The 22,761-nt window shown below is 42.6% G+C and overlaps 2 protein-coding genes across 8 annotated transcripts in view; one reads left to right on the top strand and one right to left on the bottom strand.

Annotated features, from left to right (window-relative positions):
* The window catches only part of ptprea (protein tyrosine phosphatase receptor type Ea), a 61,295-nt gene extending 47,688 nt beyond the window's left edge, over positions 1-13,607 (bottom strand). For 4 of the 6 annotated variants that reach the window (XM_030401166.1, XM_030401171.1, XM_030401169.1 and 1 more), the window contains exon 1: positions 13,478-13,607. The gene's annotated coding sequence lies outside the window, so the exon portion shown is untranslated. The remainder of the gene's footprint in view (positions 1-13,477) is intronic. The other 2 variants (XM_030401170.1, XM_030401168.1) reach the window with 2 other exon arrangements.
* The window catches only part of clrn3 (clarin 3), a 59,747-nt gene extending 41,634 nt beyond the window's left edge, over positions 1-18,113 (top strand). Inside the window, exons 4-6 of one of the 2 annotated variants that reach the window (XM_030401180.1) lie at positions 708-1,036; positions 17,094-17,279; positions 17,387-18,113. In XM_030401180.1, the coding sequence (XP_030257040.1) occupies positions 898-1,036; positions 17,094-17,279; positions 17,387-17,664 (603 nt within the window). In that variant the 5' untranslated portion in view covers positions 708-897 and the 3' untranslated portion in view covers positions 17,665-18,113. Of the gene's footprint in view, positions 1-707; positions 1,037-15,325; positions 15,838-17,093; positions 17,280-17,386 lie in introns of those variants that run through there. The other variant, XM_030401179.1, reaches the window with a different exon arrangement.
* The last annotated feature ends 4,648 nt before the right edge of the window (positions 18,114-22,761 follow it).

The following is a 22,761-nucleotide window of genomic DNA, read 5'->3' as shown; positions in this document are numbered from 1 at the left end:
CCAAGTCGGACGGCGTCCACGCATCGGGATTTGGTCTAAAACGCCGCTTAGGACACAGCAGGCTTAAAAATTTGCCTCAGAATCGAATACAAATAAACAACACAGTGATACAAAACAAGAGACGCAACCTAGCATGCTGCTCTCCTCACAAAGCCAGCAGTCTTTTACATCTCCTCATCTTACACTAGTCCATCCCAGGCAGTCATAAAAGACTGCAAATGAGGGAGTGTCTTCGTGTGTTCAGAGAGAAAAGGCGTTTTCCCTCTCAGGGGAGGACAGATCTGATGATCAGATCCTTTCCTGTCTCCTTGTTGAGCCCCTCTCTCTCACTCCGCAGCAGAGGGGGTATTTTTCCCTCTCTCATGTCGGCCATGTGTCACACTCCGCCGGCCCACCGGTTTTTGTATGAAAGGCCTACATGTGTACAGCCCGGAGAGATAGTGCGCCCTCCAAAAAAACGTAAACAAGGGAAATGTGGAGCTCATTACAGATGAACTCCATATGTTGAATATGTTATTCATAAACACAAAGGCACGACAGCCGAGCAGATACACAAACGAGGCCATCCAGAGCGCCCCCGTGTAATCTTCTAGCAGGATAACAAATTAGTCAGCGTGCGCAGAAACGTCCCACAGCGGACGCACACTCCCAGCGTTTAAAAATACATATCCCATAATGTGTCTTTGTCTTCTGTTTAAAACTTCCAGATGCAGGGAGAGTGAAAGCGGGGCGGAAGAGGATTCAAACAATTCGTAGTTCAGCGGCAGCAAAATAGACGTCTGTGTGAAGAGCCACCCACTGACTAGGCCGGGCCCACAAAGAGAAACACTGTGTGATATCCAGCCCCGGGACACATCATTATTATGATTACCGTGATCTCTAACCTCATTTGCCTCCATGTCTTGGTTCTTCAGCAGTGACAGAGAAAACACTCTGGGTTTTATATCGACGGCGGCCCGTGATCGCTGCTCCCAACAACTGTCTCACTGTATGAGGTGCCATGAAGCAGGCAGGCCCAGAGGACGAGTGGGCGGATGTAAGAGGCTGTGAGCACATGTTGCTCAATTATCATCACCATATGTAGTTAGCACTTTGTCTCTAAGACTTATGGTGCGATAATGAAAGGGGTTGTAGCGGCTCCAGACTGGATCGCAAACCATTTTCCTTCGCATCCAAGTTTGTGGATTTGGAATATGATTCTTTTTTTAATGATGTGATGCTCATTTGAGTGGGATGCTTGTTTTTTGTTTTTTTCTGACTTCCTTTCGCTGTGCCAAATCAACAGATTTTCTTCAGAGCAAAGAGGAAGCTGAGCAGAACAGAAGTGACAAAGAGTTTGTTTTACTTTTAAACAAAAAATTTACGAATACGACTGTCTATATAAACTTTAGTGTGATGCACTTTGGCCTAAATTGATCAAACCTCATCGTTTGATTGTTTCAGGAGTTCACCCTAAAAACCTGGATTTTTTAAATGGAGACTGGTTTAAACTTTCGCTTGGAAAAGCACTTGATTAGTTGATGAGTCAATCATTCTGCACCTTTTCAGATAATTAATAAATCAATCATTTGAGTCATTTTTCAAGCGTATATGCTAATCATTTGCTTGTTCTAGCTTCACCAATTTGATCGTTTGCATATTTTTTCAGTTTGATATCACGGCAAACTGAATATCTTTGTGTTTTAAATGGTTTGTCAGACAAATCAATTCATCTGAAGATGTCTCCTTACACTCTGGAAAACTGGGATGGACATTTTTTATTAATTTATTGAAAAGAAAACAAACTCATCCTTTAAAAGGGGCAATATGTAAGAATTCTAGTTGAAAACATACAAACAAACTTAACGTAAATCATCAGCAGAACGTGATTGAACAGCAGTTTTGACATTATGATGTCTATGTATTGTGTAAATACCTGAGTTAGCATGCTATCCAGCTAGCTCTGGCCCATCCCGGTACAAAGCTCCCATGCTAGCGGTGTAAAACCAAACAACAAAATGTGTTATTGTCATCCAGTTACCAGATCTCATTTCTGTAAACGCACCAAATAGTTCTTATGTGGTTGAATCTCTGCTGCCATCAAAGCAGACTCTAATTATGATCAACAAATCAAACCTATCATTGTTGGTGAATGCTGTGGATCTGATATTGTCTCTGGCTGAGCACAAGAAAGGCTTTGGCAGGCGTTGAGAACAGTGTTATTGTCAACAGTGTGTGTTCCCGGGGGGAAAACATATTGTATGACCAAATGCTGCGACGATTGGCAACATAGCGCGTAGTTTAGTTTTGCTGAGGAGCGTGAAAACCAGAAAGCGTGAAAAAGTAAGAGAGCGTGTGTGCAGAAGTCTGGACTGTTCCCTGCTCGTGCATACCACACGCGGCAAAGTGAAAATGTCTCACAGTTCTTATAGATTAGATCTGCGGAGCTGAAGGTCAGCGTGACAAAGTCGTGCTGTGGCATGTATTTTCTTACATGGATGAATCAATACAACCTCCCGAAGAGGAACAGGCCTATTATATTATCCACTCAACATTATTATTGATGACTAGGGGTGATTTATTTTCAGATGGAAATTATCTTACGTGATGACACTCTAAACAAGGCAGAAGCAGCCATAAAACTTGTTTGAGGAGCATAATGATGTTAATCACATCACCAAGGACTTTTCAGTGATGAGATATGAGGATATTATTGGAGGGTTTGACATCTGGAACAATGGAGTTTGATCAGTCTTATGAAAATGGAGCGTCCCGTTAATCAAACAGTGTCTTTACAGCCGCCGTTAAAATCTGACCCTCGACAAAATGAATGGATTAAATTGCAGCGATGGCCGCTGATTACAGCCACAGTTAGAGTTAGAAACCAACTAATTTTCCGTTACAATGACAGCTGAATTTTGGTTTGGCAGTCTTTCAAGAGGGTGCATAAATGTTTCATAGGCTAACAGTGATAGCATTGCATCGATGAGATCATCATAAACCGTCATGGTCGATTCTTCATTTGTTGAGCAATTCCTGTCATGCGCCGCTGTGATTGACACGGCTGTTTCAGAGAGATGTGACCATCGATGTGACTCTAAATTCACCTTCACACAGCTCTTTTACATGTAGAGCTTCTGCAAATACATAAACTGAATAACACATGCCCTGATTCTTGCCGTTCTCTGTTTGTCGCCCAAAAATAGCACCCTGAGAGTCTACAGCGACGCTAGCTGCTCTGTGAGGCTGTGCTCAGACACAGTGGCGCTTTTAGCTAAATGCAAACGTCATAATGCTAACATGCTCACAATTAAAACCAACCAAATCAACATGCTGATGTTTAGCAGGAATGATAATAATCATTGTGTTCACCAACTTGCTTTGGCATGTTAGCATGCTTATATTTGCATTTAGCAATAAGCACTAAGAACAGCTGAGGCAAATGAGAGAGTCATTAGTTTAGCAAGTATTTAGTCATAAACCAAAACATAGGACACATTTTAACTTGACCAGATGATGTCACTAGATTAAAAGTTAAGGGATCACTTATTATTATGTTATTTATTTAGTTAAAGGGGCAATGTGTAAGACTTTTAGTTGAAAACATCCAAAAATGTACTACAAGTATCAACAGAATGTGAATAAGTAGCTGTATTGACATTTTGACCTCTATGTACTACATTGCAGAGATATCTACTAAACAGTTAGCATGCTAACCAGCTAGCTCAGTCCAAAGCTTCTGTGCTAGTGGTGTCAACACTAACACTCTAATGGAGCTTCCAGTCCGGACTGCTAGATGCAGGGCTAACTGAGCTAACTAGCTAAGGGCAAGCTACTTTGAGCAGCAGTTAGCGAACAAGCACGTTACCTTATGTCTGATGGATCTGATTACTAGTCTGGGGTATCTTTTGCATCACATTGCTCAGTTTACGGTACGTTGTGACACATTTTACCTTTACCCTTTGCCATATTGCAGTTTCAATAATATTTGCATTAATTGTTTACCCTGTTGTTCTCTGGAAGCAACATGCATGAGAAGGCCAGATAATGAGTGTTGATAGGACTTGCCATACTCTGGGCTAACAGTCAAGATCACATGATTTTTTTTTTCTGCATATCTTTCCATCTATTCGTCGATGAGTTTGGGTTTCATCTAAACCATTTCCTCTTTGTTTTTTTGTAACCACAGAGATGGTTTTGCTGTACCATCACATAGCAGAAGCTGAAACTACGTCCTTAAACACTACAAGGGATCAGTAAGATAAAGCATGTTCAAGGTTCACCTCCTCATCTTATTCCCAACACACGGCCTAATCCAGACTGCCTTTAACCTTGGTCATCTATATCACCGAGGACAGCCTCTGATTATCATCCCATACATTAGTGCTTCCTTCTGAGCCTTACGTGCCTATCAGCATGCAGGGCTTGTCAGCTAACCCCTGACTGCAGGCTCGCTGCCGCATCTACCTTTGCTCGTTTAGACACATTCATCACTGGGCCTCGACACTTAACAGCTTCCCAAAGGTTCAGATGTTGAAAGGTGGTTTTGACCAAATAGATCTGAACCTCGCTCAGCCACACCACATCCTTTTATAGCTCGACACAAAAAAGTGACAATGCAGACTTTGAATTAACGCTGTCACTGTCACTGCAGGCCTCTGTGATGTGATCAGCACACTTTTTTTTTTTTTTATAATTACAAGTCTCAGGCACCCCGAAGCGGATGAGACTATGAATGAGTAAAATAGTGTCACGCTCTGTGCGCAGTGAATCTGCAAATAAGCGGCGTGTGTTAAAACTGTTGCTCTGTATTCATTTGACTCGGAGACCAAATAAAAAAATAAGCCGTCCTTTTGAATCTGCCTATTGTTCTTGTGTGAAAATGTTTATTGGAGTTATTCCAGAGCATTCAGATCACAGTCCTGAAAACAGAATGAAAATATTGAAGGGGCTCGACATGATGATCGCACACAACTCCCCGAGCAGCGGCCTTGAAAGAATGAATAGGAAATGGGCTGCTTTAGTGGCCATACATTATTCATTAAGCGCTATACTCCTCCATGTCAATAACGTTTGTACTGATACAGCCGAACCATCATTTCCTCTCTTGTCAAGTCACACCCAACTCTCATCTCGTACATGACCAGCAGCCAAGCTCTTAAGAGCCTGTAAACATCCAACAAAACACTTTATCATCCAGCTGCATTTGATGTCAGACTGTTAAAGGAATCTGACTCGACATTAACATTTCAGTAAAAAAAAGCGAGGGCTCCGAGCTGCAGTCGATCGTCGCGGCCTGTCATGGGGTGCAAGAGAAAAATCATTGCGTGTGCTGATAACACGCAGTCGGCTGACGACATAAGTCACAGGACCCGTGAGAGACCTTGATGCATCTCCCGCCAGGCATGTGTAGTGTATGTGTGCCGCAGAAATGACAGGAGATAATCACTCTTTCTATATGCACCATCGCTGCGTGAGACACAGCCACACGCCTGCAGCTTTTGGAATGAATTAAAAGCCACTTTACATGTTTTTTGCGTCAGAGCCTGAACACTGAAGCTCAATACTAATCGAGAGGAATGTTTTAAAGCAAATATATTAAGCTCAGAATTTTATTTTGGATTGCTATTAGATATACATGCTTTTGTTTCTCATACTATTCCCCCTCTGTCTGAGATGACTGTTTTAGTTCCTGTTACTTCGAAGGTGCACTGCATAGTTTTGTGGAAGTGAGCTTCTTTGATTGATTTTTTTTTTAAGCCTAAGCAAACTAAATAAACTGTTTTCATGACTGAATAAACAAATTGACCTTAAAGGATAACACAATTTCATACTGTTTTTGTTTATATGTGGCGGACCCTGCCAACTTTCTAGCTTCAAACAGTGTTCTGGAAACTTTTTTTTTTCTCTCTGAGAACAGCTTGTGAAAATACATATTTCTGTGTTGTTATTATTACCTCATTAATATGTACATTTTGAAATTTTGAGTTTGAATTTCTTCTCTAAAAATATATACTGCCCCTTTAAGGCTCAGCCCGCAGAATATCCAGTCTGCTCCGATTGGTCAGCTCACATACGCCTGAGCCAGCACTGATAACAACAATTGCCGGCTGTGATGCAACAATTCTTATGCGCCAAACAGCTGGGCATTAATTATGCAACTGTGTGACGGACACGGACATGACAGGGTGACGTAGTGTGATGTCACAAAGTCACGGAATTAAAGGCGGGACGACTGACTAGGCATTTGAGGAGCAGTGTTTTCTGTAGGAGAGAGGAGCTTCTGTTGGCGCTGACTTTTAAAGATCTTTAACATGCACCAGAAGCTATATAAAAATAACGACGCATGAAGCATAGTAGGTCTCTTTAAAGGGATATTAAACACTATTAGTTGGCAACGGTAATAAGTAAAACACGTGCAGTAAAAGGCCTCAGTTGCACACCATTTGCATCATCGTTTAACCCCGGAGACATTATCATAAACATCAAGCTATCTAGGAACATGTGAGTGTGACGTCTTATGTGCGCCTCACGATTCGCGCTACTATCAAACAAAAAGCCTTCAAGGAAATCCACAGCGGCTGAGTCTTTTCTCTTCCCCCGCCTGTCAAAGTGATATTAACCAACGCTCCAGTCTGCAGGGTTTGCCTTTTGTTTTGTTTTTTCCCCACCAAGAAAACCTAATATTTGTTTTCCCCTCATCATTCACTCAGATAAAGTGGACTCAAACATGCTTGGAGCCAGAGCCGGAGATGTTTGCTTTCACTTCTGTTAAATCAGGCCACATAGCACAGGGAGTTAATCTCTTCTGGGCTGCACCCTGCTTTTCCCTGAGCAGGTCACCAAATTAGGTTGCCATATTTTGGCCTAAAAAGAAAAAAAAAAAAAAAAGAAGGGCTGAATTCAATATGACTTATCGCGTTTAAATCACATCTGTCAACACGCTGCCCCTGCAAGCAGACGATGTTAAGTGAGGGCTTGTGTGATTAAAACAAATGAGCTCTGGCTGTCTGCTGCCTTTTTCTTTTTTTTCCCTTCTTCTTCCTTTTGCTTCTATTTCTACGACCTAAAATGCAGACAAAAACACACAGAGATCTTAAAGGTTTTCTTTTTCCAACAATGTGTTTTCCTTCTTTGGAGGCTCATAAAACAACTGCAAGGTCACAGCTCAATCTCCCAGAGCGTGTCTTTTAAGAGCTTTGCGGTGTACTTTGTAATGCACTCATGTAGCGACTGACAGAAATACAATAGAGAAACTATGTGTTGCCTGGAGGAGGGAATACACCCATATTACTACTGGGCAGCGGCTGCGGAGTGACATCATGCGATACTTCCTAGGGCCATGTTCTCTTATTCAAACCAGAAGGGCTTAACCTGTTGGTTCCCAACATAGGAATCCGGGTCCCCCCTGGGGCTCCAAAAGACAAATCTGAGGAGTCAGAAGCTGATTACGTGGACAAAGAAATATTTCTGTCGGAAAACAATTATGTTTAATTGCTCCGAGTTTTGAACACTGGCCTCTGATGACGATAAGCATTATTTTCGGGTGAAGCGCTCACAATCCAAGGCCAAACTGAGGCTGTAACCTCTGATGAGGGGTCTCGAGTAGACACTGCTCCAATTTGAGGGGTCACAAGCATTTCCTTTGCCTGACAACCCCCCACCGCATTTAACAATGAGTACGACCGATACTGGATCTAAAAGGACCAGTGCTGATATAAAAACGTCTTCAAGTTCAGTTTATCAGACACTTGGGACAAAGATATGTAATAAAAACAGGATATTTTATAGGTTAAACAATAAACGTTATTCATCCTAAACAACTTTAGTCGATGGGGACGTAAAATGGCACCGCACTTCTCATCCGGCGTTCTCCAAGTCTCCAGAAGCCCTGAGATCCCAAACTGATTTGAATAGACGTCATTTCACACCCGTTAAAAAGCCAAGATCTTCACAGTGGCAGCTCAGCTACCAGCGTGAGCGTGCAAACCCATCTTTAAGTGGGTGCACAAGCTGGACTGCACATCGAGGACGTCTTTTCAAATTATTTTGGGATCTTGTTGATTCTGGAGACTTGGATTACGCCGGACGAGCTGCATGAAGCCACTTCGTGCTTGTTTGTTGTTCTGATGGTCTTTTTTTTTTCAATTTTAAAACTAATCCCCATCTCCTCTGAAGGTTTTTAGGAGAATGTTGCAACACTGTTCTGCTATGAATCTCCACAAGTGTTTTGTAGACTACCAGCTGAATTTCCATATGCAGGGGGGTGTGTAGATAATGACAATAGTTTATTCCAAGGCTGCAACTAATCTGATGCTTCCTTTCTCAAATAACTGTCTGTAAAACACCAGAAAAGGGTTAAAAAGGTTAATCAAAATATCCAACAGCACAAGGTGGTTTCATCAAATGTCTCGTTTTGTCTGAGCAAAATTCCAAACCCCCAAATGTTCGACTAACTACACCGCGAGACCAAGAAAAGCAGCCGAATCTCACATTTGACCTGACATTTTTTGCTCTGTTTGACTCCTCAGTCGATAAAATAAACAGAGCAGAGACAGACAGACAGAGAGTTGAAGGGATTTTTTGGAATGATGGATTGATTTGATTCCTAACTCCTCCTTAAAAAAAAAAAAAAAGATTTCAGCCCCTCTCTCTCTCTCTCTCTCGTGCCTCATGCGCTTCGACCTCACTGTTATCTCAGAAGACTGACTTACAATGCCTCCTTTGAACAGATGGTGGGTGAGCACTGACGCATCTGAAAAGGAAAGAAACCTTGATCTCTGTCCAGCTGTTAAGATGCCACGGCGAGGCCTAAACACAGCTGATAGTAAACAAACACAAATCTGCACAGTTTTGTGTGCTACAAATTTCAATCACGAGCCACGGCAGCGTCTCAGCGCTGGCCCTGGGCGTCACACAGATGAGATGATGGTGGGGATGTTTGCGAGGGTTAATGAGAGGGACGGCTGCAGGTAGCAGTTTGCACAGCTGTGGACTGTCCTCGCAGGCCTCCTCTGATGGAGACATGCTCCCTCCATGTCACCAAGGTCCGGGGTCACTTCGAGGCTTCGGGGGCTTTCCAGATCCTACCAGAGTCTTCCAAGCAGGAAGCAGCACACCGCTCACATGCTCCGTTTCTGCTTTCCCTGGTTTTGCTGCTCTGGCGCTTATTTCTCACACTTTTCTTTCTGTTTAAACACAAGATCACATCTACACTACAATCCTTCCCATTGCTCATTCATTTGTAGGAGATTTTAAAGGAGACTCATTTTCAGGTTCATATTTTATGTGGGGTTACCACTAGAATGTGTTTTCATGCTTTAAGGCTCAAAAAACACACCCGTTTGCTCATACTATTCCCCTTCTGTCTGTTTTACATCCTGTCTCTTTAAGGCCCCCCCTTCCTCCCAGAGTCTCTTCTGATTGGTCAGCTCATACACGCCTGAGCCAGGACCGCTAACAACAACAACAACAACAACAACAACAACAACAGAGCAGCTTGGCTAAACTAGCTGCTAGGCATAAATTATGCAAACGTGTGACATGGTGACACAGCGTGATGTCACAAGGTCACAGAATTAAAGGCGGGACTACTGACGAGGCGTTTCAGGAGCAGTGTTTTCTGTGGGAGAGAGGAGTTTCTGTTTCACATTTCAACTTTCAAGATCTTTTACATGCAAAAGAGCCTTAATATTGTGAAACACTGTAGAAAACGAAAAAAGCATTACAGATCTCCTTTATTACGACTGCCTGGTTAAGTGAGGGTTACATTTTATCTCTTCACCCTGCACGACTTTTACTATGTTTCATCATTACTAAATCATTTAAGCGCGATGCCAAAATCCAAAAGGAACACTGCAGGGTTTGCATTCTGTAGCACTGCCCGCAAGCACAAACAAGCCTACGGTTGCAACATGCTGCAGCTTAATTTGCTTTAGCAAGCTTCCACCAAGGCGAGCAGGGAAATAACAGGTAGGATACAAAAGCTGTTTGTATCAAAAAGAAGATCTTAGTATGACATTTCTCCCATGCCTAATTCATGAGGCGTTTCTCCTCGGCTGGTGAAACAAACGGCAAATATCTGACAAGTTCTGGGTCAGACCAGGCTCATCCTCTAATTGCAGAGACTTTATACCATTAGTTCCTTCTCCGCCTGTTTGAGGAAAAAAAAGCGGAGTGAAGTTAATGTGGTAGCAGCCTCAGAGAGAGCACCGCACAGCGTGTCGTCTGCGCCGCTCAAACTTAGTGTGTTTTCCAAAGACTCGGAGAGAGAGCAGATAGACAGAGGGTGGGCGAGCTGCGGGGATTAACTCCGGGCTGGCAATCTGAGGTTTATACCCGGCAAGCTGTTAGGAACTTCAGGTGCGCACTACTCCTTCCTCTCTCCACCTCACCATGGATTTCATTAATCACCACATCTGTTCCCTCTCGCAACAAGCGCGCCCACGCTCGGATAACACGCGCTTCACAAGCCTCCCGATGTGCCATTTTACAGCTCTAACTATAGCGAAACACTTGAAAAGAACATCTTGGCTGAGTGTTATACAGCAATTAAATGTAGGTTGAAAATAGCTGCTGCTATTATAAACCTGTTAAGTGTTTGCACCGTTTTATTCACAGACTTTGACACAAGCGCAAAAACAGCCTACATGCTCACCCAGAAGAAGTTACTTCTCCGGGTGAAATAAACCGTCGCACGCACGCAGCTGACGTTATCTGGCTTTTTCGATTAATGCAGCGATTCAAAGTTAAAGGTGCAATATGTAAGAATTGTACCTTAAAACATTCAAAAATGAACATTCTCACCAGCTAGCCTCGGGCCTAAGAACCTCTTTCTCCCAGTGGCTCAAAGCTCCTGTGCAACATCAAACACTGCCTTGGTAACTGCATGGCTAACTGTGCTAACAAGCTAACAGTAGCTACAGTCATGAACATATAATCAGAATGCAGTTAGTCAGCTGTTACTCAGCCTGAATTTATTGGATGTAAGACTTCAAGTTGGCCAATTCCCACATATTGTACCTTTAAACAGGTGTCTCGATGGCAGGTTTTAGAGCTGAAACGATAAATTGATTAGTTGTCAATGATTTAATTAACCACCAACTATTCTGATAAACGATTGACTGGGGAAAAAGGTAAAAATTCTCTGATTCCAGCTTCCTAAATGTGATCATTTTCTGGTTTCTTTACTCCTCTGTGACATTGAACTGATTGATTTTAGGTTGTGGTTTCACTGCGTCGCCATGGGCTTCGGGAAACACCGATCATCCAAGCAACTTAACGATTAATCAAGAAAGTAAAGAGACAGATTAGTCGACAATGAAAATAATTGTTTGTTGCAGCCCTATGGGGTTTCAAACACGAGCATGAACAGTAAACAAATGAAAGACAAATCAATCTGCTGACAGCACTCGGCAGTCAAAACGTTATTCCTTCCTGCATCCTCACACAGTCTCATTAGTCTTGGCGAGCGCCGACTATTTGTTTATTTCATTGCATCCTCATTAGCTTCTGCCATCGCCATTCTTCCCGGGGTCCGTACTGTAAAATTGAGATGGAGCTCGCTCTGAAATATTCCAGACAGACGCAGACTTTCTGTGCATGAGACAAAAGAGGGAATAAAGACAGAATCAAGGGGCGGAGAGGTGGAACATCAGGCGGCTGCTAAATGCTACGTGAATGTGTGACTTAAAGCGAGGACGAGGCTTCTGCATCTGTGTGTTTTAAGAAGTTGGTCTCTGGCCTGGAAAGAGACAGCTGACCTGACACGGCAGAAGAGAAGTCAGGTATGTGTGAGAAACGTCTTTGTCTGCTGTCTTTAATGAAAAGGAGCAAAGATGTTTGCTCTGGGCCTGTTCAAATTCTGTCAGCAGCGATCAGGATGAGATAGGACTCGTTTGTTATTTTCCGGAAGTTAAACTTTTCCACCAGGCCTGCAACTGACTATTTTTTTTCACCGCCCATTCTTCTGTTGGGTATTTTCTTTGATTAATCGATTACCGATTGGTCTAGAAAATGGCCCGCAAAGACCTAGACGACGTCCTCGAACGACTCGTCTTGTCCACAACACAAAGACATTCAGTTTGCTGTCAGAGAGGAGTGAAGAAACCAGAAAGTGTTCACATTTAAGACGCTGGAAATCCCAGAATTACATTACAAAACCGCAGCAGAATCAAACTGTGTGCAGCCAGCACTGCATTTACCTCTATAAAATGTCCGAAAATTGTCATCAAAGCCTTCAACGACCTCCTCAAATGTCTGATTTGTCCACAAAACAGCGATATTCAGAGAGAAAGAAAGAAAAACAGATGATATTCACATTAAAGACGCTGGAATCAAAGAGTTTGGACATTTTGCCTTCTTTTCTCATCTGTTGATTCAGGAGGTTCCTCCCCATCAGAAGTCATTCAGCGGCGACTCTGACATTAATGAACTCAGGTCATCGTCCAGCCGTGTGGCTGTGATGATACGGCCCAAAACACCCCTCAGAATCCGTCCTAACAGCTCCGATGAGGATGTGAGAACGAAAGTGTGAAGAAACGTTGCAATACGAATGTGTTTCCTCTTTCAGAATGATGTTCAAACGTTTTCTTTCATTTACATATACAGGTCAAAGTTCTCTTTAGTGGTCAGTGGAGCACAGTCCTGACGGCGTCTGTGCTCATCTAACTCCCGCAGTCTGATTAGACAAAGGTCAGACCTGACACAGCGGTTCATCTCCCCGGCACCAGGGATCCTGATCTGTTGACTGACCTCTGACCTCTGACCATGACACAGAGAGACCCCCCCCCTTATAGATCAATGATGTCCAATGATTGCTACATTTAAAAAAAAAACACGAATCCATGCAGCCAACACTACATTCAACAAGAGTCCAAAATCTGAAGACAGAACTGAAAACCCTGGTAAAGAGTCTCACAAGATCTACCCACAATCTGAGAAGTACCACCGCCTCTGCTCACCGACATGTTGAAACTGGCTCAAGTGCAGCCCACATTGACAACCAGACAGCCACCGAACGCCAAGCAGAGAAAACATCATCTTCACTGTGATGAACGCAAACATCACACACACAAAACAGATAAGCGAGGCGGGGGAATGAAAAGAAAAAGAAACAGAGCGAGAGGGAAGATCAGGACAGAAACTCCAAGCGCTCCATTAACCCACATTGACGCACCGGGTCGACTGCAGGTTGTCAGAACGCAGAGCTCCCTGAATGTGAGCGAACATACACACCGCTGGGTTCCGAGAGAGGGGTCGCATTCACTGCCACGTTTAAAAAAATAAAATTTAAAAAAAGCCGGACCTGAAATGGACGTTTTGTCACCGTGCGCTGCTGTGCGTAACGGACAGGTAACAACACGGCGGTGCGTGTGTGTGTGTGTCTGCGTGCGTGTGGCTGAAGAATGACTGAAAAATGTGGACGTTTCCGACGCGCCAGATGTGTGTCAAGATGCAGAAGACGGAGCGATGGCACCAAAGTAGTCATATCACTCACCTTGACGGCTTGACGGCGTTCAAGTCCCGAGCGCGGATTGTCTTGGAAAAGGCGAGGCGACGCTTCGGTGTTGCCGCCTGTCACCGGGGGAGAGGAGGAGTTTGTGTTTACTCCAACATAACAGAGCTGGCTGTCAGCGAGCACACGATCCTGCCTCAGCGCTCAGCGAGGAGGAGAAGGGAGCCACAGCCTGGACGCACGCTTTACTACAACATGTGGGCTCCTTCTGACGAGAGCCAGAAGTGTCTTTGGAAACGGTTTGTTTTGGGGTATTCTTGTGTCATTTGAGGATAAGAGACAAAAGAATATAGAAATGTATCAATCCTGAAGGCAGTTGTTGTGCCAGAGTGTGCTCAAAAATACAGAAACAGCAGAATGAAACACAGCAGAACACAACAAAAAAATAAAATAAGTAAAATACAATCCAAATCAAATAGAAAAGGTGATGTACACGATGCTGCTAAGAAGAAATCCTAGGTAATGTTGCAACTGACATGTCAAAAATAGTATTTTCATTGCTATTCAACATTGATAATTATGATTTAAACACATTTTGTTTTAGAATTAGGCCTTTTTTTATTATTTCATAGCTCTCCAAGAGCTCATTAAATCTACTTAAATAACATGAAACAGTATTCACAATGTCAAAAATATTCTTAAAAGAAAACAATACACTGATTATATTCATTTTTAAACATTCTCTATAGAATTATGAGGAAAATGTAACTTTAAGTCAACGAGAAAAAGAGTTTGATAAGTAAAGAGCTCTGAATCTTCTTGTAAATTTGCCTCTACAACCTAATACAGACATGTGATTCGACCAATCACCAGAGTAAAACTTTGTCCCGACATCTTGTTATAAACACTCGGTTTTCCGCTGAAAATGATATGTATAAATGAGCGGATACGTTGCCACAAACCCAGCTGGAAAGCGTACAACGCTTCCTCAAAAATATCTGGTGATGTTTGTTTGTTTATTTGGATCTCTTTGAGTCCATGTGACGCTTACAAATGTTGAAACGCCACCTCAAACACCAATCTCATCCACATCCTTCCGTTGAAATCAGGCCACACAAAAATGTAATATGAAGAATACGAATGTGAAGTGTTGATATTACACGTATGACATCTACAAATCTGTAGACCTACAAGAGTGTCTGTGGTTTGATTTATTCTGTCGACTGGGATACGTGTAACGAGAGAACAGAATACAAGCCTGCTGCTGCATTGATGATCTTTTCGCTAATTCAATTAAGCTACATCTAAAGAGATAAGAGGATTGGTACAAGCAATTTGCAAACAGATCCTGTTGATCTCTCATTATCTGCTATTGCCAGGAAGTCCTGAAGCTTCGTACTGTAGCTCCACTAATGCTGGATGCTTCATTTTGTGCCATAAATCAGAGGAACATGTGAGGTTCCTCCGTGTATTCATGGTATTTGTACTGTTTGTGTTTATATGCAGCAGCTACAGCCTTTCTTATCGTGAACCAAACATTTCCTCATGTCGTCTGTGAAATGATACCAAACTCCTTTTATGGTTTTAGGGCTTCATTGATCTCACACATGCTCCTCTTCCAGTAACTTTTTTCCGTTGCGGGACAAAGTAAATAATTAATCTGCATTATGTTTTATGATGGTACTATTTCAGGAGCAGGACTTTGAATCCCAGGCTGTCAACGTGCTCTTCCTTCAAAGTGGGTGTGTGCGCTGACGACACGTAGGGTCATTAAAGACTCCATTTTTTTTTTAAAAAAAGGTCTTTCAAATGTCGCTTTGTTCCGTTAAACTCTGAATCTGAAAACGTTTTCCGACTCTCACGGCACATTCAGACAACAGATATCCGAGACCGGACTTGGCACGGTTCTGATGTGAAAACTGTTGGGGGGAATGTGTGGCCCTACCATGACAACCAGCTCTGTCTTTACGCTTCCAAACCAAAGGTCACAGTCATAATCAAGAGACTTTACGACCATCGGTCCACATTTCACTCCACCCAGGAAGGTAACTCATACACTGGATCGTTCAGAGGATCAGAGGGTCCTGATCCGCTCCTGAGGCTTCATCAGCGTTTTAGAGAAGAGACACGGGGTTTTAGATTTAACTAGTGCAACGGGAATACAGCGATAATGCCTTCCACTAAGAAGACTCTACATTTCACGTCCAGCGCGTTGGCTACCTCCGCATCCGTTGGGCTGTTGGGGTTTTGCATGTCAACACATTGGGCTAAGACGACCGTAATCTGCGCGTCAGGTGAAAGCTCCTTCTTCAATGGATCCGCTACGCTCAATTTGGACCTTTTTGCGGGGGTTTTGGAAAGAAGCTTTTGTCCCTTCTTTTTACCGGAGGCAAGGTTCCAAGGTAACTTTCCAAAGTTTTTCAAAGTCTAAATGCTCAGTTGATTTGACCCAAGCTTTAAGATGTCTGTCTCTTATTGTTTAAGTGACTTCAGTGAAATAATTACTTTGAATCAGCAGCATGTTTTACGTCGAAGCAGCGCCCCACTTCAACCCAGTCACACGGCAGTTTGTGAAATAGCGACGAAAATGTCACCAATATTATATGTGTGTGTCCGTGTCAGCAAATCCTTCAGATCTTAAGATTCAAATTCATCAACCTTTCAAATTTTTTATGAATGAATACTGAAATGGTGATCTTTCCCTTACTTTAACAAAGGTGACTCACTTAGATTACAATTCGGGACTGTTTCAAATCCAGAACATATTTCTTCCTGACTTAACCCAAAGTGCTTTTGTTGCCTAAACCTAAAACTGTTCCTGGACTTTGTACGCCCAACCCAATCACCGGAATTAATGTTGGCACTGTACATTTCCTCAAAACCCCGGATATGTTGAAACTTTTCAGTTCATGATGTTGCAATTTTATGTATTTTTTTTCGATTTTCAAGTTTGAGTTTCATGTTGTGAGAACGCTGTGCTAATGATCTGGTGACGTTTAGGACAAAAATCATTTAATTAGCGTGAGGAAAAGACCATGTTTTGATCCCGTCCTTACAGATGACAGTTGAAACCCTGTCCGGAATGGTGGTCTCTGGCTTTGCAGCCATCTCACACAGCTGTTACACCCGCCATCGTGCGCTCCAAATGTCAGCATTTTATTGTGGTGACTCTTCCGTGTTCGACACTTCCTTGCGACTCCAGTGCTGTTCATAAATGTAGTGTTTTACTCCTTCAAAGAATTCTCTGGTTAGGTTTAGGACCAAAATCACTTGGTCAGGGTTGGGCAAAGATCGTGTTTTGGCTTACCAGGTTCTGTCACCACAAACACAACCAGAGATGTCTCGAGTCTCTCCTTTAGAACCCTCGGTTCTGTCTCCACTAACACGGCTGGAGATGTCCAGAGGTGTAATTAAAACATCCAGTGGTTTCACTCTTACAAAAAAATAAAGCTAAAACAAAGAATTGACCCGCAGTCATGAAACACGTACCCTCACGTTGGTAAGACACGTTTTGTCAACATGCCAATATGGTACACAGCCTGAAGCACGTACAAATTCAAACGTGACCTGGTTGCTTATACGACTATGGTATCGTAAAAAGAGTATAATACATGTAAGCTCCATGTAACCATTGTGTTCTTGTACTCCGTGTGTGTAGTGATTCCTACGTTGGCAAACATAGGAGGTGTCAATATAGTCCTGCACGCCCTGGCTGTGCTCCTGCTGGTCCTGTGTCTGCTGTTTTCCGCCCTCAGCATCCTCATCTCCCTCTACAACAGCGTCAGTAATCCTTACGAGACCTACATGGGGCCCATTGGCATCTACGTCTGCAGCTCGCTCAGCGGTAGGTGACACAAATATGGAAGCTCTAAATCGGCATTTTGTTGAATTGCACTAATGACGTTTAGGACGTAGTTTCATCCCATCCTTTCGTTTCTCTTCCCCCTGCAGCATGCTTGTCCTTCCTGGTCCTCATTTTGTTCGTGGTGAATGTACAAGCGACCGACCTTACAGAGAAATTGGTAAAGAACCTCGCCAACGAGCTGGAGGTGAAAGTGAGGGACGAGTCTTCGCAGATGCAGTTTGGATACTACCTCGTCATCCCTTACACGGTGCTGTCCCTCGTCGCCATCCTTTTGATCTACCTGTACGACCACGCGGCCTACACGCAGCGGAAGGAGCAGCAGAGGCCCACCGAGGACGCGCCCAAAGAGATCATGATGTATTAGTGGCCCGAGTCACTTTTCTCAGGGACTTTGATACATTGCTCATAAAGACCGCCTGGAATACAGACAGAAATTGGATGTACATGCACAGTAAAATATGGATGTACAGCTCGTTGTACACTAACAATATATAGCCTATAGAAAAACACAATATAATGTTTTAATGTCGTCACACTATGAGCAGCAGTTTCATCAGTTATCACACTGCATTGTAATTTTATTTTTGCCGATACGGTCGCTTTTCAGTCAATTTAGATTTACATCTTTTTTGATTTTCTTACAAATCTATTTATTCTGTGTAAATTTGAAACCGAGAGATGATCTATTTTTCAAAAAGAGAAATGAGTCTTGAAGTCTTCCACACGTCAACATGTCTCACAAATCAACAGCTTTTTGTGTGTGTGTTTTGTGTCTGCATTAAGTAAGTTAATGTAAATAAACAGACGAGATGAGATTGTTTCTCTGTTCATTACGGTCAACATTTAGTGTTTCAGATCCATGCAAATACATGAGCTAAAAAGTAAGCACCAATCACATGTAGTTAATGGTGAGTTAATGGTATTTAAAGATTAAATCAAAGGTAAGAGCAGTGGAGAAAAGAGAGAAGGGGCGGAGGGGATTCCCTGATCTCTGCTGCCCTCTATCTCTAAGATGACGTAAATGAAAAAATGGCAAAGTTCAAGTCAGCCCCTGGAGTTAAAAAAAAAAAAAAAAAGATTTAGTGGGTTTTCCCTTCAGTCAGCCTTTCATGAGTCATGGCTGACAATTTTCTTTTTTTAGTTGTGGGATATTTCTGTCTACTAAAGACAGGCAGGATGCAAAGTTAAATAGCTTTGAATGTGCAGGATTGAGCACTGACACAGGAAACACATTCTACCATGACAGCAAAACTCCAGACTTGAGATGGACCAATGTTTCCTGAACCCCTCACTGTAAGGTGACCCAATTTCTGATATGAAAACCGAGAACAATTTAAATTTGGCGGTCAATACATCATTAACTTATTCGATGTTGTTTTCTATGGAATTCAAAGGGACACAATTCTTTTTTCATGTATTTTGATAAACTATACAGTAATAAACTAGGGTGCACGCAAACTGATATAATTATGTATGAAGTAAATTTGTTCTGTTACGGTAAAGACAGACAAGCAACACTTTCCTCAGCGAAAAAATCCCAGAGGAGTCCAAAAATAATCCTGTCAGACTGGAAAATGTCTATAAAAATATCCCAGGAAGTAAAATTCCCAGTAAAATTCTGTAAAAATCCCCCTAAACATCTCAGAAGGATCCTAGATAAATCCAAGGAGAATTCCTGTTCAATCAGATTTAAATCACAACAAAATAATCCCAGTAAAACCTCACAAGAAGATTCTCGATAAAACCCAAAACATTTTCAAATCATATTTTTTTTTTTTTTACTCTTCCTGACAACCAATTGATTCAGAGAACACGATCAAGATCTTAAAGCAGTAACCAGATCTGCTCTGTCGTTTCATCAAATCCACACCAAACAGACAAAAGTGTAACATAACATGGTGTTCGTTTAATCCTACAACAGACGGGACCTTTGTAAACTTAACTTCACTTTACTTTGCAAGCAAAAATTTAAAATTAAATTCAGTGGTGATCTTGGCTACTCTACAATCCTTCTGTGTTTCCAGTCAACTCCTGAAGCACCTGCACAGAATCACTGACAGGCTTTACTTACTTCCCTTTACTAGGCTTATAATAGCTTGTGACAGAAGCGGCGCCTCTGCTGCGATCTTAAAACTTCAGTGATACTTTGCATCTTATTTGTGGGATCGACCTGGGGAAGCCTTGGTGGGAGAATTTACTACAGATCTGTAGAATCCACCTGGAAAGATTTTTCAAAAACACAAAAACAAGCGATCAGAAACGAAGCTTGCTGATTCCGTAGAAGCCGAGACGTCTCTTGCAGAGAGTCAGCATCTATTGTCTCCTGGATCTTCAGATGCCCTCACAGCTGTGATTCACATGACCGTGTTGACACGGGAGTGGGGCCGCGGTGTCCTCTTACCAGTTTCCCGTGTCCCATCACTCAGCTCCTTAAAGTCTGTTTGGACATGCCCTTCGCAGCACCTCTCAGCCCCGCAACGCCCTTCTACCTGCCTTCAAAAGAGCCACTCTACCTTCAAGTCTCACACTTCAAGGGAGCCGTGGAATGATGCAGCAATCTGCTTTGTGGCTGTCAGCGTGAATATGTATTAAATTTCGGGGGAATGCGTGCTTTCTGCAATGAATCAAAAGTGTTTCGGGCCTGACAGAAGTTCTGTTAGGGTAGAAAAATACACCTTCAGGTCAGGAGCACCAGCTGCTTATTCAGAGTCAAGTTTTATTCATTAGTCTAACATATTTCTTTTGATTGGTCTGATTTAGAGTAATTAGTAATTACAGTACTACAATGTTAACGTTTAGTTCCTCCACTGTCATCAGACTACAACCCAGCGACGCGGCCTGATGTTACCCTGCAGCTGCGGCCCAGTGTGAAGCCGGGGCAGGTTGTATTCTCCGGAGGAGGCCACGTCAGAGCCAGTCTCAGCGCAAAACTCACCTGCTGTGAAATTGATGAGAGCTCCTCACAACACAGCAGCGATCTGTCGGCCATTAGAGACCCTCTTATTTCATTTTTTCACCTTTGAAATTCGCCGCTGACCCACTCAGACTTCTGACGGACCGCGCGAACAAGACACTAAAACTTCACTTTAGTTCTGAAACAACTCCCGAGTCAGTTGGCACACAGGCAGCAGGCACCTCTAGTTATCACACTTCAGCCATGATAGGAAATGAAAGGCTCCTCATAGGCAGGAATAAAGGCATTTTTGAATTAATGTAGGGTCCCTTTATTCTGAACATCAAGCTGTTTAACAGCTGCCAGAGGAGATATTTAACTATATCTATTACCAATCTTCTCCTGTGTGCGCTGAGGTGTGGAATAGCTGAGTTGCTATTGAGAGACCCCTCTCGCCGTTTGCTGTGCAAACATTGATTGAATAAAATCAGAGGTGGGCAGTAATCTCTTCCTCTCCGCATACTCCCTGTCTCCCGGCTCACCAGGATGGATAAACCCGGGATTATGCAGAATCCCTGAGCCCTGACCACTCACTCCTGTGTGATAGGATTAAAGCGGAAACTTTTGTACCTGTGAAACCTAACCCCCCCAGGTCCCGCATTACAGAGGCCTGTGAAACAGACACCTCCAGCTGCAGGGCAGGGGGGGCACATCTTCAGCCACGTAGAGTCCACTCTGGCAGGGCATGGCAAGTGAGGCGGGGGAGGGGGTCTGGACTCCTTTCACCTTTGGGACATTCGACAACTGAGAGGTGTAGGTAGGTGTATATTTAGAAGGGGGGAAGTGTCTGTGACGATTGTTTTAACACTTTCACAAACACCGTAGAATGATTCCCACCTATAAATACATCGACCCGCTCTTAAAATCATCAATACAGCCAAATACACAGATGCTAACACACAGTGAGATCATACCTCAGAGAAAGTACTTGAGCCTGCCAACCTGAAAAAGTCCAATCACACCCCAGAGCCTTTTTATTTGATGTCCTTATCACTCCCGAGTGACCTTCTCCCTGCAGCGTCAGTCAGATAGGTGTGTCCCCCTGCTGCCTTTTCCTATGAGGTAATGTACATTTATGACACTGCTGCTGCCTTGTTTTAGCAACACGGCTTAGCAACAACTGCAAAACATGTTTTGTAAAAAAGTACTTAGAGGTCATGTATCATGTTAGAATATCACTTTGGTTAAAGTGAAAGTTGCCCACAAAAATAGTACTCAAGAAAAAGTCTTAAAGATTTTGATGTTGAATGTACTTTAGTATCAAAAGTACAAGTCAAAGTAAGATTATACATGTTTTTAGATGTAGGTATGTCTATGAAATCATCCTGGCCGATCACCTCAAGTAAAAAAGCAGGCCTACTTTAGTCTAAAGTCTAAAGTATTTTGTATTAAAGGTGAATTATTTAACTTTATTTAAGCAACAAGTTTGGTTACAGCTCTGTTCTAGAACTGTGGGACTTATAGACGTGAGCTGTTGTAGTCTCACATGTCAAAGTAAAAGAGCGTGTTGCTAAAAGTGCATTTAAAATGTATTGAGCGCTTTGTCAGGCCTGTAAAAAGTTGCATAGTGCACCTTTAAATATACTGTGTGGAAGTGGAACTGAGGCAACGTGCAATCCAAGTTGTTTCGTATCGAGTGATCAAATCACTGAAGCTCAAGTTTATCGCAGTTCATTGTTAATCCAGTAGGGGGCGATACTGCATACCCTAATGATCAGGCAAAAGCGCAGCCCAAGGCATCATGGGATTGCCTGTGGATGGCTAACAATCATGCTATCAACAACAAAGGTTATCGTTTTCAATGCAGGAAATTCAGCGTTGGACTTGTTTTACAGTCGCAAGAAAGTCTCTGATGTTCAAGTCTCAAAGCTGCTGAAAGGAATCTGATCACACCAGAGCCTTCATCAGCACAACGGTGTAAAAAACAGTAGCCGAGTCTCAAACACAAAGCTTTTTAGAGATATTTAGTAAGTTGTATATAACCTTGTTGTGTAGTCGTGCCATTCATGACCTTGTAAATGTAATCATTTGAATAAAACTGTTTTATTAATGTGCTAAAATTTCTTTATTTTCCTGCTGAAAATCATACATTACTGTAACCCCAACACTACCAGGGGCTGGGGATAGATTGGTACTTTTATTTAAAAAGTATAACTCGGAGGAGCTCATTGAAAAGAGAAGAAAAGAAGAAATGACTGTGAACTACGTGTAGCTCATTTTAATCTGTGTGAACTGAACTTTGAACTTGTTCTTGTAAAGTGTGAACAGCACAATACTGTTAGTCACATTCCTCATGGTGTGATACAGTGTTAAAAAGCCTGTTGTTGATGATTTGATTCGTCTGTGTCTTTTATAGCTGGACAGTATTACAATATTTCATATTTTTTTCGGTTGCGTACTGACATTTCCCCACATGTTTCCCACACCGTTCAAACCCAGAGTAATCCTAATTTTCTTTAAGGTAATGATGCGTTTCATTTGGCCGTCTGCTGCTATGAATTAAGGGAG

Source organism: Sparus aurata, chromosome 20, assembly GCF_900880675.1.
Source record: "Sparus aurata chromosome 20, fSpaAur1.1, whole genome shotgun sequence".
Taxonomy (NCBI): Eukaryota; Metazoa; Chordata; class Actinopteri; order Spariformes; family Sparidae; genus Sparus; species Sparus aurata.
This window is presented reverse-complemented; position numbering and strand designations above follow the sequence as displayed.